Below are 14,951 nucleotides of genomic sequence, written 5' to 3'. Positions count from 1 at the left end.
GCTCTTCACAGTAGATCTCTATACAGAAAATTATTGCTTCCTAATACTTTACAGTTTGGGATAAGGCATAAAAGATTAAAATGTAGTCAAGTGCATGAATGAGGCACTTAAACAGCAAGACGACAGCAAAAAAAAAACCCCTAAACAAAAGCATACACTCACATAAAACCTCTCTCCATTTTTGATCGCCATTACAAATGCACACACAAACTCCCATTGGTTCCAAATCCAGGTTGAAAACTGCCACCCAGTTGTTTTCATCTTTTCCCTCTCACATAGGACATACTACACTGACAGCCAGAGAAAGATACCTTCACTGTACTTTGCAATATCAGAACCACACCAGAACACTGGGTGGTTCTTTGGACCTGGGACCGAATTCTGCTGCCGTCTCTCCCAGGATACACCTACAAGTCCTTCAGCATTACCCCTCATTCAGCAATTTGACTCTTCTCTCTGCAACCGTTTGTTTGTCCTTTTGAGCATATATATACTGATCCAATTCTTCAGTAATAGTCCAGGCAATTATTAAGTAAAAATAAATCTACCCATATACTTAAAAATGTACGACAGATCTGATTAATACTTTTGCAAAACTAAATTCAGTTTTCCCTTACTTTTTCCTGAATGGAAAACATACAGCAGCAGAGAATTATTTGAAGTAAAGCATTTATCCTACAAAGCCCAAAACCTTAAGGAGCAAACATATATAAACTCAACATCAGAAGAAGCTTCCAAGTATAAATCCAGTTACATCCAGTGTCTAAAAACAAAGTATTCTGTTTTATTGTACAAATTCCTGCATTTCTAGGAAAATTATTTTTGTATGTGTCCTGGCCATCCCAGTCAATTCTCCACTATTAAAACAAATTTCCAAAGTCCTCCCAGCAATGCAGCCACACAATTCCTAAGCACAGTTACGCCAGTGGAACATCCCACACTGCTATTTCTCTCATTTTCCTGTCTTGGAGAAGAACCCCCGAAAAATTTTTTTAAAAAAAAAAAAAAAAAAGACGACGATGACATGCAGCCAAGTAACATAGTCTACTCAAGGCCAAGTAGCCAACACTACACATCCTTTTAAGAGACACTTTCACAGTTCTCAGCAACTGAAGTAAACATTAGATAAATTCAGTATTAAAAAAATAGATTAGATAGATCAGGTTATTCTAACAATTTTACTACTTCCCAGATTGAGATCATTTTTCCAGACCAGAAACAGAAAATGCCATTTCACAATAATTAAAACTTTTCATAGGAAAATACAAGCTTAAGAAAAAATTTGTTTCTCAAGTCAAGGAGAAGAAACAATGTCTTTCCAATGGTGCAATGCAAGTTCACAGTAGAACAAACGACTCTTGCTATGAAGTAAATCAGAGACCTTTCATGCTCCAACTACTCTGTGAAGAGAAGGAGAAAACACTTACTCTGCAGTCTTTAACAACTATGTATTAGGTCAAAGTAGTTAACGAAAAAGAAAAGAAAGGGCAGGGTAAGATCATAATATATCACAATGTATGGATCTGCAACCGAAGAGGAAAAAGATAATGCAGTAGCTGACAAGATTCTTTCTCAAAAACTTACTGGTTATTACTGGTTTGCTCAGGCCTTCCCCGCCCCCCCCCCTTTTTTTTTTGGTCCACTGAAATGAACAGGCCTTACTATGACTTTAGATCACCCCCTTGTCCTCTCCATCTATCTGAAATAGTAATGGTTACGAAAATACTTGGAAAACTTTATCTTAGGAAGAGAAGCACAGTCCTAAATGACTCTTAAGGAACAAATAATTACAATGATAATTTCAGTCAGGTATGAAAAGCACCATTAAAACAAAATTCATCAATGACGGGTGATGAGAGGAAGCTGGTGCTCCAATTCAATGCTCAGTAGCTGGGCTTAATAGAAAACTGTTTATCAGTAACCCCCAGGAAGTCAGCTGATGAAATTTCCACTTACGGCAGAAGTTTACCTGGGGAAGCGAAACACGTAAAACACACAAAACTCCAGGCGGTAACCAGAAGGGAGGAACCCGATACAAATTTATGTCACTGGTGTTTTAGGATTCAGCCGTCTTACAGCAGTACCTTTCATCTCCTGGACATTAAAAGCAGTGGGAAACTTCGGTGACTGCAAAAACAAACTGTGCAGCCATGTGGCTCTCCACAACAGCTTAGCTGGTATTTATACAAGCTATACCCTCAGGAACACTAACCACCCCCTACAGCCTATGGCAAGGAGGAAACGGCAGCTGAGATTAAGACGCACAGATACAACTCAACAGAAAGCAGCAGGAAGGTTTCTTAATTCTTTCCACACACTTTGCCTCCTTCCCTCAGAGCACCATTTCCACAGGCACAGCTGTGAGGACCACCAGAGCTGGGGGTCACTCCTTTCCACCTGCTCCACCCCACCCACACCAAACCAACTGTGGCTAAAGTCTTGTGGACATCCCACTCCAGACTCCTGATCTGCCACCAAAGGCAAACCTCCCCCTCCCCCAAGTAAATTCTTTCTCTGACCTTCATATAATTGTTGGGATACTTGCAAGACACACTCCCAGTTCCAACAGGAGAACCTCTAAAATAATTCTCATCAAGAAATGAGGAACCGGCACACAGAGCTCAGGCATTACCCCCCGAGGAAAATAAGAGAAATGCAGTAAGAAATCCTCTCCTAACAACCTTTCAGACAAAGCAGAGCCACAGAGCGTGGTATAAACGATGCGGTACTTCAACACCACATTCAGGAGGCTGGGGACAGAACCATTCTAGACAGATTTTGTAAGCCATGCCACCAACACGCCAGGCCATGCTACAGCAACCTGTCAATCATCTTTCTGGAGGGGTGCCACCTTTGTTCATTAATTGTCAGATTTTATTTAAAACCAGAATGTAAAATCTCCACAAATTTCAGCTGTAACGAAACATTAGAAAGACAAGTAAGGTGCAACTGCTGCAGACATAACCACTTAGATTGACGCAGAACCTGAATAAGAACTTCAAAGCTTCTGCCTATGTCCCAAAGGAGACTGAAGCTGAGGTTTAACGACAAAGAACAAAACACCCAGTAACCTCTGTCCAAAAGGAATAAGACGAGCTTTTAAGCACAGGCATTGTCAGTCTGCAAGAGAATCACGCTGCTCGGTCCCAGCTGCCAAGCTTTAGTACAGGATGATTTTCCTCCTCTGGCAGTCTGTGCAAATTCAGGCAGTACATACTCGAACCAGACAGGAGACAGCACCTCCAGCACCCAACATTTTACTCTAAGGACCAGAAACACAGATTTTTCTGCCTTTATGCATTACACACACACATAGACATAGATATGAATGTGCATGTACAAACAAAGAAATAAAAGTCTAAACTCAGTGTGAGTTAAGTGACTATAAGAGTTGATGTTCAAGACAAAAATCCAATTTCACACCCATCTGTCAAGCTGAATCTGCCCCGGCCTTTTCCAAGGCTTGATGTTAGCAATGACAGCAGAAGCAATATCAAATTCTTAGCGTCTTCATTATCTCCAGTGAACGGCATTTCCACCTGGCAGCCATCGAGAGCTGTGTGTGAGAAACACCACTGTTCTTCCACAGGTCAAGACCTGGGAAACCTGCCATCCACCTCTCGGGGGAAGGAAAGGGGCAGGTACAGTACCTGACTGTTACAGTCACGCAGAGATGGACAGGCAGGCTCTGTCATACACCTTGAGCTTTCTCACACTTACTGAACAACTACACAAATATTTCAGTATGAGAGAAAATATATAACGAATTTGCTCAAAGATAATTTGACAGGAATCATTTGTCTGGGTGTTGTATGGGAAGTGGCTGCAGCTACTTCAAAGTAACTGATGTACTCGATCTGCCAAATGAAAAATGTGATGCTTGAGAACATCAATCTGATCTTCCTTCTCCTTTTAATTTAAAGGGAATTTTCCTTCCAATTAACTCAAAATTAACAATACCATAAGAATCCACCAACAGACTGCAGCTGAATAGTACTCTGAGATAAAGTGCGAAAGAAATAAGAGGAGCAGCTATACACCACCCCCACTGAATTATTCACTTAAATATATGAGATAATAGATTATAATCTCAAAACTGTAAAACACACCAATTCTTTACATACCATATAAATACTAAACAGTAAGCACTGTTGTTCAATTTCAGGTTTTATTCATAAGGAATACCTATTTGAATCTTACTTATGGTTCAACTTCAGTATGACATTCCAAGTTGTCTGATTAAAAAAACCCACTGTCACATCCCAACATATACGCCTCTTCTTTATTAATAAATTGCAATGTATGACATTAGTTCTGTTTTTCTCACACCTTAGTATTTTGAAAATTAGCTAACTTACCAAATAACATTCCAAATAAACAGTCTATTTTCACATAAAGTGAAATTCATTAAAATCATAGAATCATAGAATAGTTTGGGTTGGAAGGGACCTTTAAAGGCCATCTAGTCCAACCCCCTGCAATGAGCAGGGACATCTTCAACTAGATCAGGTTGCTCAGAGCCCCGTCCGACCTGACCTGGAATGTTTCCAGGGATGGGGCATCTACCACCTCTCTGGGCAACCGGTGCCAGGGTTTCACCACACACATTGCAAAAAATTTCTTCCTTATATCTAGTCAAAATCTGCACTCTTTTAGTTTAAAACCACTACCCTTTGTCCTGTCACAACAGGCCCTGTTAAAAAGTCTGTCCCCATGTTTTTTATAAGCCCCCTTGAAGTACTGGAAGGCTGCAGTAAGGTCTCCCCAGAGCCTTCTCTTCTCCAGGCCGAACAACCCCAACTCTCTTAGCCTGTCCTCACAGGAGAGGTGTTCCATCCCTCTGATCAGTCTTGTGGCCCTCCTCTGGACCAGCGTCCACAGGGTCACATCAGACAGGTCCACGTCTTTCCTGTGCTGAGGGTTCCAGACCTGTACACAGGACTCCAGTTGGGGTCTCACCAGAGCAGAGTAGAGGGGCAGAATCACCTCCCTCGACCTGCTGGCCACGCTGCTTTGGATGCAGCCCAGGATGTGGTTGGCCATCGGGGCTGTGAGCGCCCATTGCTGGCTCATGTCCAGCTTTTCATCCACCAGTACCCCCAAGCCCTCTCAGCAGGGCTGCTTTCAATCCCTTCATCCCTCAGCCTGTATTGATACTGGGGGTTGCCCTGAGGTTAACACGGGCCCACTTCTCAAGCTTGTCCAGGTCCCTCTGGATGGCATCCCATCCCTCAGGCGTGTCAACTGCACCACTCAGCTTGGTGTCATTTGCAAACTTGCTGAGGGTGCATTCGATCCCACTATGTCATTGATGAAGATATTAAAGAGTATTGGTTGCAATACAGACCCCTGAGGGACACCACTTGTCACCAATCTCCATCTGGACATTGAGCTGTTGACCACTACGCTCTGGATGTGACCATCCAACCAATTCCTCATCCTCAAACAGTCCACACATCAAATCCATATCTCTCCAATTTAGAGAGAAGGATGTTGAGAGGAACTGTGTCAAAAGCCTTACAGAAGTCCAGATAGATGACATCCACAGCTCCTCCTTTATCCACTGGTGTGATCACTGCATCATAGAAGGCCACTAGCTTGGTCAGGCAGGACCTGCCCTTGGTGAAGCCATGCTGGCTGTCTCAAATCACGTCCCTGTCCTCCATGTGCCTTAGCATAGCTTCTAGGAGGATCTGCTCCACAATCTTCCTGGGTACAGAGGTAAGACTGACAGGTCGGTAGTTCCCAGGGTCCTCCTTGCTACCCTTTCTAAAAATGGGTGAAATATGTCTCTTTTTCCAGTCTCCAGGGACTTCACCAGACTGTCATGACTTTTCAAATATCCCAGTGAGTGGGTTGGCAACTATATTAGCCAAGACCCTCAGGACTCTGGGATGCATCTCATCAGGTCCCACAGACTTACGTACATTCAAGTTCCTCAGGTGGTCATGAACCTGATCTTCTATTACAGTGGGAGGGACTTTGCTCCTCCAGTCCCTGCAGTATTGCAGTCCATCCACTCGAGAGGTGTGGGAAGAGACACTGCCAGTGAAGACTGAGGCAAAGAAGTTGTTGAGTACCTCAGCCTTGTCTTTCTCTCTTGTTACCAGTTTGCCAGTCTTGCTCCTTTTGGAGGGGTCTGCTTCCTTTGACCTTCCTTTTCTGGCAGACAGACCTGTATAAGCCCTTCTTATTATTCTTTGCGCCTCTTGCCAAGTTCAGCTCCACTTGCACCTTGGCCTTCTCAACCGCATCCCTACACAATTGGGCACCACCCCTTTACTCTTCCCAGGATACTCATCCCTGCTTCCACTGTCTGTGCATTTCCTTCTTGCCCTTTAGTTTGATCAGCAAGTCTTGACTCAGCCATGTCAGTCTCTTGCCATTTCTTAACTTAGAAAATACCGCAATAAAACATTTTAAAAGGACAGTAGCAAAGCTCGTCTCAAAATTTTGTACTTTTCTGATGCGTATCTGTCAATACATGTTCCCTCATTTATACATCTTTTAGCTCCCATCAAAGCAAATGCTTGGTACCCTAAAAATCATGTGGAGATAGTAACAACACAAAACCTTAGTTCAGTCTTTCAACATTAGATCATCAACAACAGTATTTTAATTAAAAATATCTAAGTCCTTTAAAATGCCAATTTTCCTTTCCTAACAATAATTTTCTGTCCTTTTTCTGATATTAGCTCAGCTACCAAAGGAAACAGGAGCGGATGAGATTATGCACTCTGTCAGTCTGTACGTCCTTCCCCAATAAATTTTGAATGGCTGGGCAAACTCACCATGATGAAGAAAAGACTAGGAACAGAGACCCTTCCCACAGAATTACTTAATCTAAGTTTACTGAATAGAAGAAAGACATCCCTGTCCATCCCCCCTCAAACTAGAGCTTCCACTGAAGCGAAGACGGTAACTTGAGTTGAGCTTGAAGCCGGTCACTAAGCATTCATGTAGGGACTGGCTCATCCCCACACTTGGCCCAGAAGCGGGCAGCCGGCTGCCCAGCCAGCAGCTGCAGCACGGCCAGGAGCTGGAAATACCCCACAGAGCCTGCTAGGATAGTGCATGTGGTGGTCCTAGGCAAGGGGAGGAGGAAGAGCTGGGATTTCAGTGGTAGAAGGACACACAACACAAATCCACAGGAAGGCAGGCTTCAGCAAGGAGGTTTGCCCATGGACAAACTCTGTTTTCCAAGTGATACAATGCTGATACAATGGATAGAGAGAAGCCACAACCCCCAGGACTACAATAACAATTTAAGTTTAAGAATCAGACACCCTTATGTATATTTTCCTCCCATAAATCCAAGCAGCTGGGGGAAGGGGTGGTAATCAACCACTAGGTCATATAGTTTAAAGTATCCCTGGAAACACAATGAAAAGATCAGACTGGTTAGCAGTTTTCTGATCTTTTTACAACTTCGCATGGCAACAACACAAAAGCAAGTAACGAGGGTCATTTCTACAGGCTTTGTTGCACTGCAGATAATTGTACAAAAATAGTACGACTCAAATGGCAACGGCCTAAAAACAGATGTTGGTATTTTCCTATTTCCCTCCTGGCCTTTCCCTTAAAATCTGATACACAAAAGTACTTAAACATGCATTTAAGACTATAGTTATATTGCAGATTTTTCCAGGCCTGAACGCAAGGCTTGAATCATGGAGTTTCATCAGCTGCTGTTGTTGTGTCTTAAATAAAGCAAAGGTAGTCACAGCTGAAGAGCAAGGAACAGCTTCTTGCAGCTGTCAGACTTCATGCTGAAAGTCCCTGCTTCCACACTGAGATAGGTGCCTTTGCAAGTGCTGCCCCTACAGCCAAGTCAGACACCCCAGCTTTAACCATTACTGCCACTTGTCCCTACTCCTTTCCCAGTACTGACAAATAAATGGCCTCAAGTTGCAACAGAGGAGGTTTAGATTGGATATTAGGAAAAATTTCTTTATGGAGAGAGTGGTCAAGCACTGGAACAGGCTGTCCAGGGAGGTGGTGGAGTCACCATCACTGGAAGTGTTCAGAAAACATGTAGACGTGGCACTTTAGGACATGGTTTAGTGGGCTTGGTGGTGTTGGGTTGATGGCTGGACTAGATGATCTTAAAGGTCCTTTCCAATCTTAATGATTCTGTGATTCTGTTAGCACTCCCTAATCTGCTTCAGGAACAGTCAGAGGTATTATAAGAAATCAGAGATACATGTATCTCAGACCATATTCCCATATGGTTTCTTTCTTCTTTCATCCATATTACATGCAGAAGGAAACTCAGGCTTCACTAAAAGGTCTGGATCTCCTTTGCCCTGAGGCTACCTGAGGGCTTCAAGCTGCAAGCCTGAAGACATGCCCAAATTCCCACCTTTAAATTAATGCCCATGTAGGTTTTTTTCAGCAAAAGACCCTAGATAGAACATCCAACAGCTTAAGAACATTTCTGCAACCCAAATAAAAATATGCTAAAACAATTCTTAAATGAGTAACAGAGAAATTTCAAAAGGCTTCCTGATTCTAGCAACAAATATTTTTTTAGATGTAAAACAAATAAACAAATATTTTATTTAGAAGTATATGGGCTTTTGAAGTCTTCAGAGTTTGCCAAACTATTAATTTTCTTATACTTGGGCACAGACATAAAAACTCATCAGATCTGAGATGATCACAGGAAGAACCTGGCACAGGCTGCTCTCTTTCATATGCCCTCGTGGTTTTTCTGCCAAAAATAAATACATCTGATCACAAATGCTAACTACTATAAATTTTTCATTTAAAGGCAATGACCTTCTCTGCTCCAGCGTGCCATACAACATTTTATTATCATTGTGTAGTACCAAATTAAGTTTAACGTGTTAGCAGTATCAGAGAGCTAATAATTCCGTTTGACCATTTGGATCCTTGACTTGACAGAGCTACTGTTTGTTGCATGGAATACTCTAAGTTTACAGATATATAATTCTGTCTCTAATCACACCAGTAAAGTGATAACCTAGTAAGTACAGAGATGTACTTAATCTCTAGTAAAAATGATAAAATTAGTGGCACAGGAACACAGTGTGTACATGTACAAAACTATCCTTCAGCAACTACTTGGAATACACATGATATCTTGGTTCTGTTACTCTTGAATGTGAACTTCAGTTCTTTCATTGCTAACAGAACACACTCCTGAAATGCAGCCAGAAAATTACTATTTCATGGTGCATAAACCTCAGGCAAGAATACTGTGAAATATTTTTTCTATGCAAATAATTATATCAACTATCATTTCATGAAGTGACCCTACTGCTGAAGACCATACTACTAATAATAAACAGCAACAGAAGCCAGCATAGAATAAATCTATTTGAAAATCAAATTTGTTTCATGCAGATTCCTCCTGAGTTGTTTTAGAATACTAAAACCTCAAAAATATTCATATAAGCATTCTAATAAATATACTTAGCCAAAGTTCATTAACCTTATTATTATGCTTGAAATTTGTATTTTAGAGCACAGTCTTACACTCCGCATACTTCAGAACGGATAAGACTGTGTTTGCAGGAGGAACAAATGGGTATTTTACCCAACCAGACAAATAGCTTTGTAATAGGAACACAACTACTTTGTAATTAAACAGAAACATACTGTCAGAAGTCATTTTCATGAGTTATTTTTCCATAAAGAACACACTGTGTGCCAATACTGCTCAAAAGCAATTTCTATGATCCTTGAAGTTAACTGTTCAACTGAGGAAATTCAACTGATTTTTTACTGGCAAGTTTAGTTTCTCAAAGCAACAGTGGACAGAGTAAACAATGAATGACTACAATTTCTCCAGTTATAGTACTCCAATAAGCCATATATCCACCTCCATGAGCATAAAGGCAAAATACCTGCATTTATATATTTATTTGTATTTGTGTAAGTTTATATAATCTTTATATATGTGTAAATTTATACCTGAAAAATACTTCCTTTTATTTTAATAGCTCAGAATAAAATCTTGACTGAAAGACATTTGCCAGGCTGATTTGGAAATACTCAAAGTGCATGCTTAAATTTGAGAGTATCTACATTTTTTGAACTAAATATGAACACAGTTTAGAATTGAGAGCTATATTTCTAATGTAAAATAATTAACAAATCTTTTTCAACAGAGCAAGAGTAATGTAACAGCTTTTTCTTTCTCACCCACTCCTAGCACTCTGCAATCCAATCAATTTTAGTGGGTTTTTTTAAACTCCAGAAAGGTCCTCAACTTGTGTTTTTAGACTTTATCCTCAGAGTGCTTCTCTACAATGTCCTTACATAATCAACCAGTGGTTGAGCTCATAAAGTAACCTGATTAATATACTTGCTCCGATTATCTATTTTACTGCTACTTGAAACCTCATGATACTGCCAGGGAAAAAAAACCACACTTGTATCAAGTAACTTCAAAGTACCATATTTTGTATCATCATATACAGGCTCTTATTTCAATTCCGATATTTGTCAGAGAAGTACCACACCAACCACCACACATTTTTTAAATTCCAGTTCAACAACAACTGAAAAAACAGTTTGTATCATTGACATTGTAGCATAAACATATTCTGCTCATTCGTATGTCTTCCATTTTCCTTTTACTTGAACAAAGAAAAAAAAGGAGAAAAATCTATCTTTTAAAATTACGCAGATCAACTGGCAGATTAACAATGTAAAACAGTTGGGGAAAAAAAAAAGACTATCAAAATAGAAGGAGTTTATAGCAACAAGTAAATTCTTACACAAGTACTGAGAGAAAAATCAGCTTCTGTATATGAAACAACTGAAGTCAAATTGAGTTCACTACTAAGTGAGATAAATTCCTTTTCTAAAATCATCCCCAAAGTGTTGATCATTACAGGAACGGGACTGGGTTTAGAGAAAACTGTTCCAACTGAATTCCCAGTACTCACTTTCTCCACAAGCTGTTCTGGCTCAGTGTTTTAATTCTATTTTAATTTTCTTAGATATCTCTCTTAAAATAAGTTTGAAAAAGACTTCTACTTAAACACAAACAATCAGAAAGTAGATTTTTGCTATTGAGTCCCTTCCAATCACTTAATTTTCCTATTTCCATAAAAGAGCTTTTCAGTAAATGGAAAAAATAAAAAGACAATTCAAGATAAACTTCCATACATTATCTTGACGTCTTATACCTACTTTTCTCCTGAAGGCCCAGAAAGAAAAAAGGAAAGGAAAAGATTTGGACATTTACATAATAGAAGAAAAATCTTTGCTGAGGTTAGGTTCGTTTGCAAAATTTATTTTTGGTCCACTGACAAATTATTACTGAAAAACAAAAGATTAAGTAAGTACAGCTAGTTCAGAATAATTATTTATTTGTATTAACACAAAAATTTGCAAAGAAAAACTTGACTAACTTCAGAGAGCAGCAGTCCTATGACTATCAGTTGAAAGCACCTTGCAGAAGCCAGATTATTCAATGTCTTATAAAGACATACCTTTTTATCATATACATCTTGCCAATTTACTCCAGCAAAGAAACTATGACGCATGATTTCTTTTGCATCATCTGGGCCTCCACCAAGTCTAAAGAAAGTAGAAAAAAATCATATTAAACAAGCATTACTCTTAAAGGAAGATTAAGTTATTGTAATGGTTGGACAAGTGACCATTTGTTTTTGTCTAACTGGGAACAACTCTCACTCATTTAATATGTAATTCTTACCTGTTTAATATGAATTCAGGTGATCTTGAGATAAAATATGATAGTAGGAGTATCCATGCCATGGTCTATTCTTTTTGACTATTCCAACTACAGTGTTCATTACTGTCCAAGATGAGCTTTTTTAAGAATTCATGCATTTTAAAAATGTACTGAAGTTTAGTTTTCTTGAAAGACCAACTAATGTTCTGGCACTATTAAAAACCAAAACCAACCCAACAATGCTGACATAAATTTTGCCACGGAGGTGCCAGGCACTGAATCAGTAATGACTCATGCGCCATTTTTATACACTGTTCACTGCTGTTGCATCTGGGTGCTCTAACAATTGACCAATTACCATAAAATAGTCTCAATGTGAGTCAATTAGTATAAATTAATAAATTGTAGGCCTGCTGAGAAGGTTATTTAAAGGCCATTGTAAATAACCACACTATTCACTGTGGGCCATGGCTTGCCAAAGCCAGACTCTCTCCGGTAAATCATCTTAGGAAGTGAATTCCACCTACTTTGGGTGAACTTGCCCAAGGTGATCTGAGGTCACAGAAGTGGTCACTGCTGCCAAAAGAGGAAGGTCCCAGCCCTGCCCATACCTCTCCCCGGTCACTTGCATCTACAGCATCATTCCCACTGATGACTGTGAGCTGAGCAGCCACTAACCTGGAAGAAAACTAACCCCACAATAAGAAAACGAGAAAGAGTTGGCTGCTTTTTGTTGCATTAGCAAGTCAAATTTGACTCAACAAGTTTAGCGAGCTCCCTTGAGCTGCTGCTGTTGGTGGAGAAAGAACCACGCACACAGTGAAGGGAACCTCTGCCCCTTTCAACAGCACGTGGATTTCCAGGACTTCTCAGCTCTCATCTAACTTCTTCCTGAGACTGGCTATTCTATTGATCTAACAGAAAGAAGTTGTGACAGAAGAAAAGCTAATCTTAAGTGAAGAAGCAGCCTATAATGTTAAATATTGACAAGAGTGACACGAGCAGTTAGTGTTTCATTAAAAAGAACTGCTACAGATATAAACACAAAGTTTAAAAGCAACCTTTTAAGTAAGATAAATTCCTCTCTAAAGCATGTATTGCAAGGAGCAATAATTCCAACAACCTGTATTGGTTACCAAATAAATACCAAAAATACCAAAAAATCTGTATTGGTATTACCCTGCTGCCAAATTACAAAAATATAATCAGGACTACTACCTCAGTCTTGCAGTAACTGGATGTAAAGTTATTTTCATTTCTAAGCTGTATTCCTCTTTGTTTCTCAACCACCCATTGTAAAATTCTCCACATCTCTGCAAAGCATCCCAGTTAGCCTGCAGTCTCCAGATTTCTCTCAGTATCTTCCCATACAGCTGCTCAGAGAAAAGCTGAGTTGCAGTTAACCTCTGTGCTCCCACCCTAATTAGCATCAGCTAGCACCAGAACTTGAATATGAATAAGCTTGTAAATTTAAGTCTGTAATAAACACTACTGTCTGCAAAGATTAATTACAAGGAAGCATCTTTTCAATTCTAAAGGTTAATATGTTTGATGGGTCAGATTGGTTGGAGGTTAAAATGCATTAGGAGTTGCTACAGGAACACATTTATACTTTACTCTCCATGTATTTGTCTGGTTGGTCACAGTTTGCTTTCACTGCACACAGTAAATTCAGTTAAACAGGCATTGCTGGGCGGCAGCAGAAAGGCTGACCACTTGTGTTGTGCTGGCTGTTGCACTTGGCAGCGTGCAGGCAAATCCCTCAGAGAGACACGGCAACCAGTCCTGCCCTGAGCACCAGGAAGTAATGCCCACTACTGAAAACCTCTTGAGAAGAACCTGAGGATGAAGGACTAGAGAAGGGAGACAACAGAAGAATGCCTGCAGCCTTAAAACATGCCGAGAGACTCACAAGAACAAGAAAGATGGGGGAAAAGAGAGGACCTACAGACAAATCCCACTGATTTACAAAGACAGAGATTTGTTTCAGCACCACAGGGGACGGGACACTGCTGGTCCAGTGCACAAGCTACTGGAAAATGGCTCTCCTAGGCAACAATCCTAGAGGGAAAAGCCCACCACAGAAGGGCACAGGCAGCAGCTGGGCGATACTTGCTTTCAAAACACTGTATTTAAGTTTCCCTCAGAAGATGTATTCTTTAACAAGTTACTAGTTCACATGGTCTAGTATGCCCTAACAAATTTAGCTGTGGCTGTCTATACACATCTTCTGGCATGATCACTTCCAAGAAAAAGTGCCGTAGTCCCCATGAGACACTACAGCAAACTCAGGGTGAAGTCATAGTCTGAAAAACAATTGAGAGCTTTCCCTTTGCTCCAGTACACAATCCAAACCAATCCAAACCTGAAAAGATCCCTGTGTTTGCTATGAATGATTAAAAACGTGTTCTCTTCCACGTGCTTCTTTCCCTTTTGCTCATTAAACTCACTTCGTATATCGTTGCTGTATTGAGAAAGTGGAAATCTGTATGGCTGCATTCCTGTGACTGACAGGTCCTTCAGCCAGGAAGACCAGGCACACTGGCCTATTTTTACATTACCCAGTATAATTAGAGTATATATTATGCCTGTATACCCCAGTAGTTTCACTTACCGCTTATTTGGATCCTTTATCAGTAGGCCTGATAGTAATGATTTTGCATCTGCAGACAGAGTTCGAGGAAATTTTATGTCCTCCATTAGTATCAGTTCAAATAGTTTCTCATGATCTTGGTTGTAGAATGGTAATCTTCCACACATCATTTCATACATGACCACTCCTAATCCCCACCAGTCCACTGCACGACCATAGTCATTATCTTCCAACACCTAAGATAGAAACCAAAACCAGCTGTAAGACATGCAGTATTTCAGACATCATCGTTTCAGTCTATTTGAGGCACCTTTATATTAATATGTTTCCAAGGCTTTATTTTCACAGTGTTCTACAAGGACACCCAGAACCTGGCTCAATACATGCAACTGCAGTACTGACTCACACACCTGAGCTCACTGAAATTCCACGCATACTGGGGACTGTACTGCCAGAAGCAAAATAAAAAATTGAAAATGACCTATTCAAAATGATCATGACTGCATTTTCCCCTTGCCTATGTCCTCTACCACCCCGTTTATAGTGTACACAGCTTTAGGAAGAGACACTATCTACGGGCACCAGCGCCTCGGTTACCATTCTTCTGGGAGAAGTGAAGCATCTCCTTGTTCAGTCACTTCCTCTCTCCTTACCTCACCCACAAGAATAAAGCCTTAGATGTAG

The 14,951-nt window shown here is 40.4% G+C and overlaps 1 protein-coding gene across 1 annotated transcript in view; it reads right to left on the bottom strand.

Annotated features, from left to right (window-relative positions):
- Nucleotides 1-14,951, bottom strand: part of AKT3 (v-akt murine thymoma viral oncogene homolog 3) — a gene marked incomplete at its 5' end in the record, with an annotated part of 47,784 nt that overhangs the window by 4,478 nt on the left and 28,355 nt on the right. Inside the window, 2 exons of the mRNA XM_010289540.1 lie at nucleotides 11,469-11,556; nucleotides 14,289-14,503. Coding sequence (XP_010287842.1) covers nucleotides 11,469-11,556; nucleotides 14,289-14,503 — 303 coding nt within the window. The remainder of the gene's footprint in view (nucleotides 1-11,468; nucleotides 11,557-14,288; nucleotides 14,504-14,951) is intronic.

This window comes from Phaethon lepturus, unplaced genomic scaffold (genome assembly GCF_000687285.1).
Source record: "Phaethon lepturus isolate BGI_N335 unplaced genomic scaffold, ASM68728v1 scaffold17326, whole genome shotgun sequence".
NCBI lineage: Eukaryota > Metazoa > Chordata > Aves > Phaethontiformes > Phaethontidae > Phaethon > Phaethon lepturus.
Note: the sequence above shows the minus strand (reverse complement) of the source record. Positions and strands in the feature narration are given on the sequence as shown.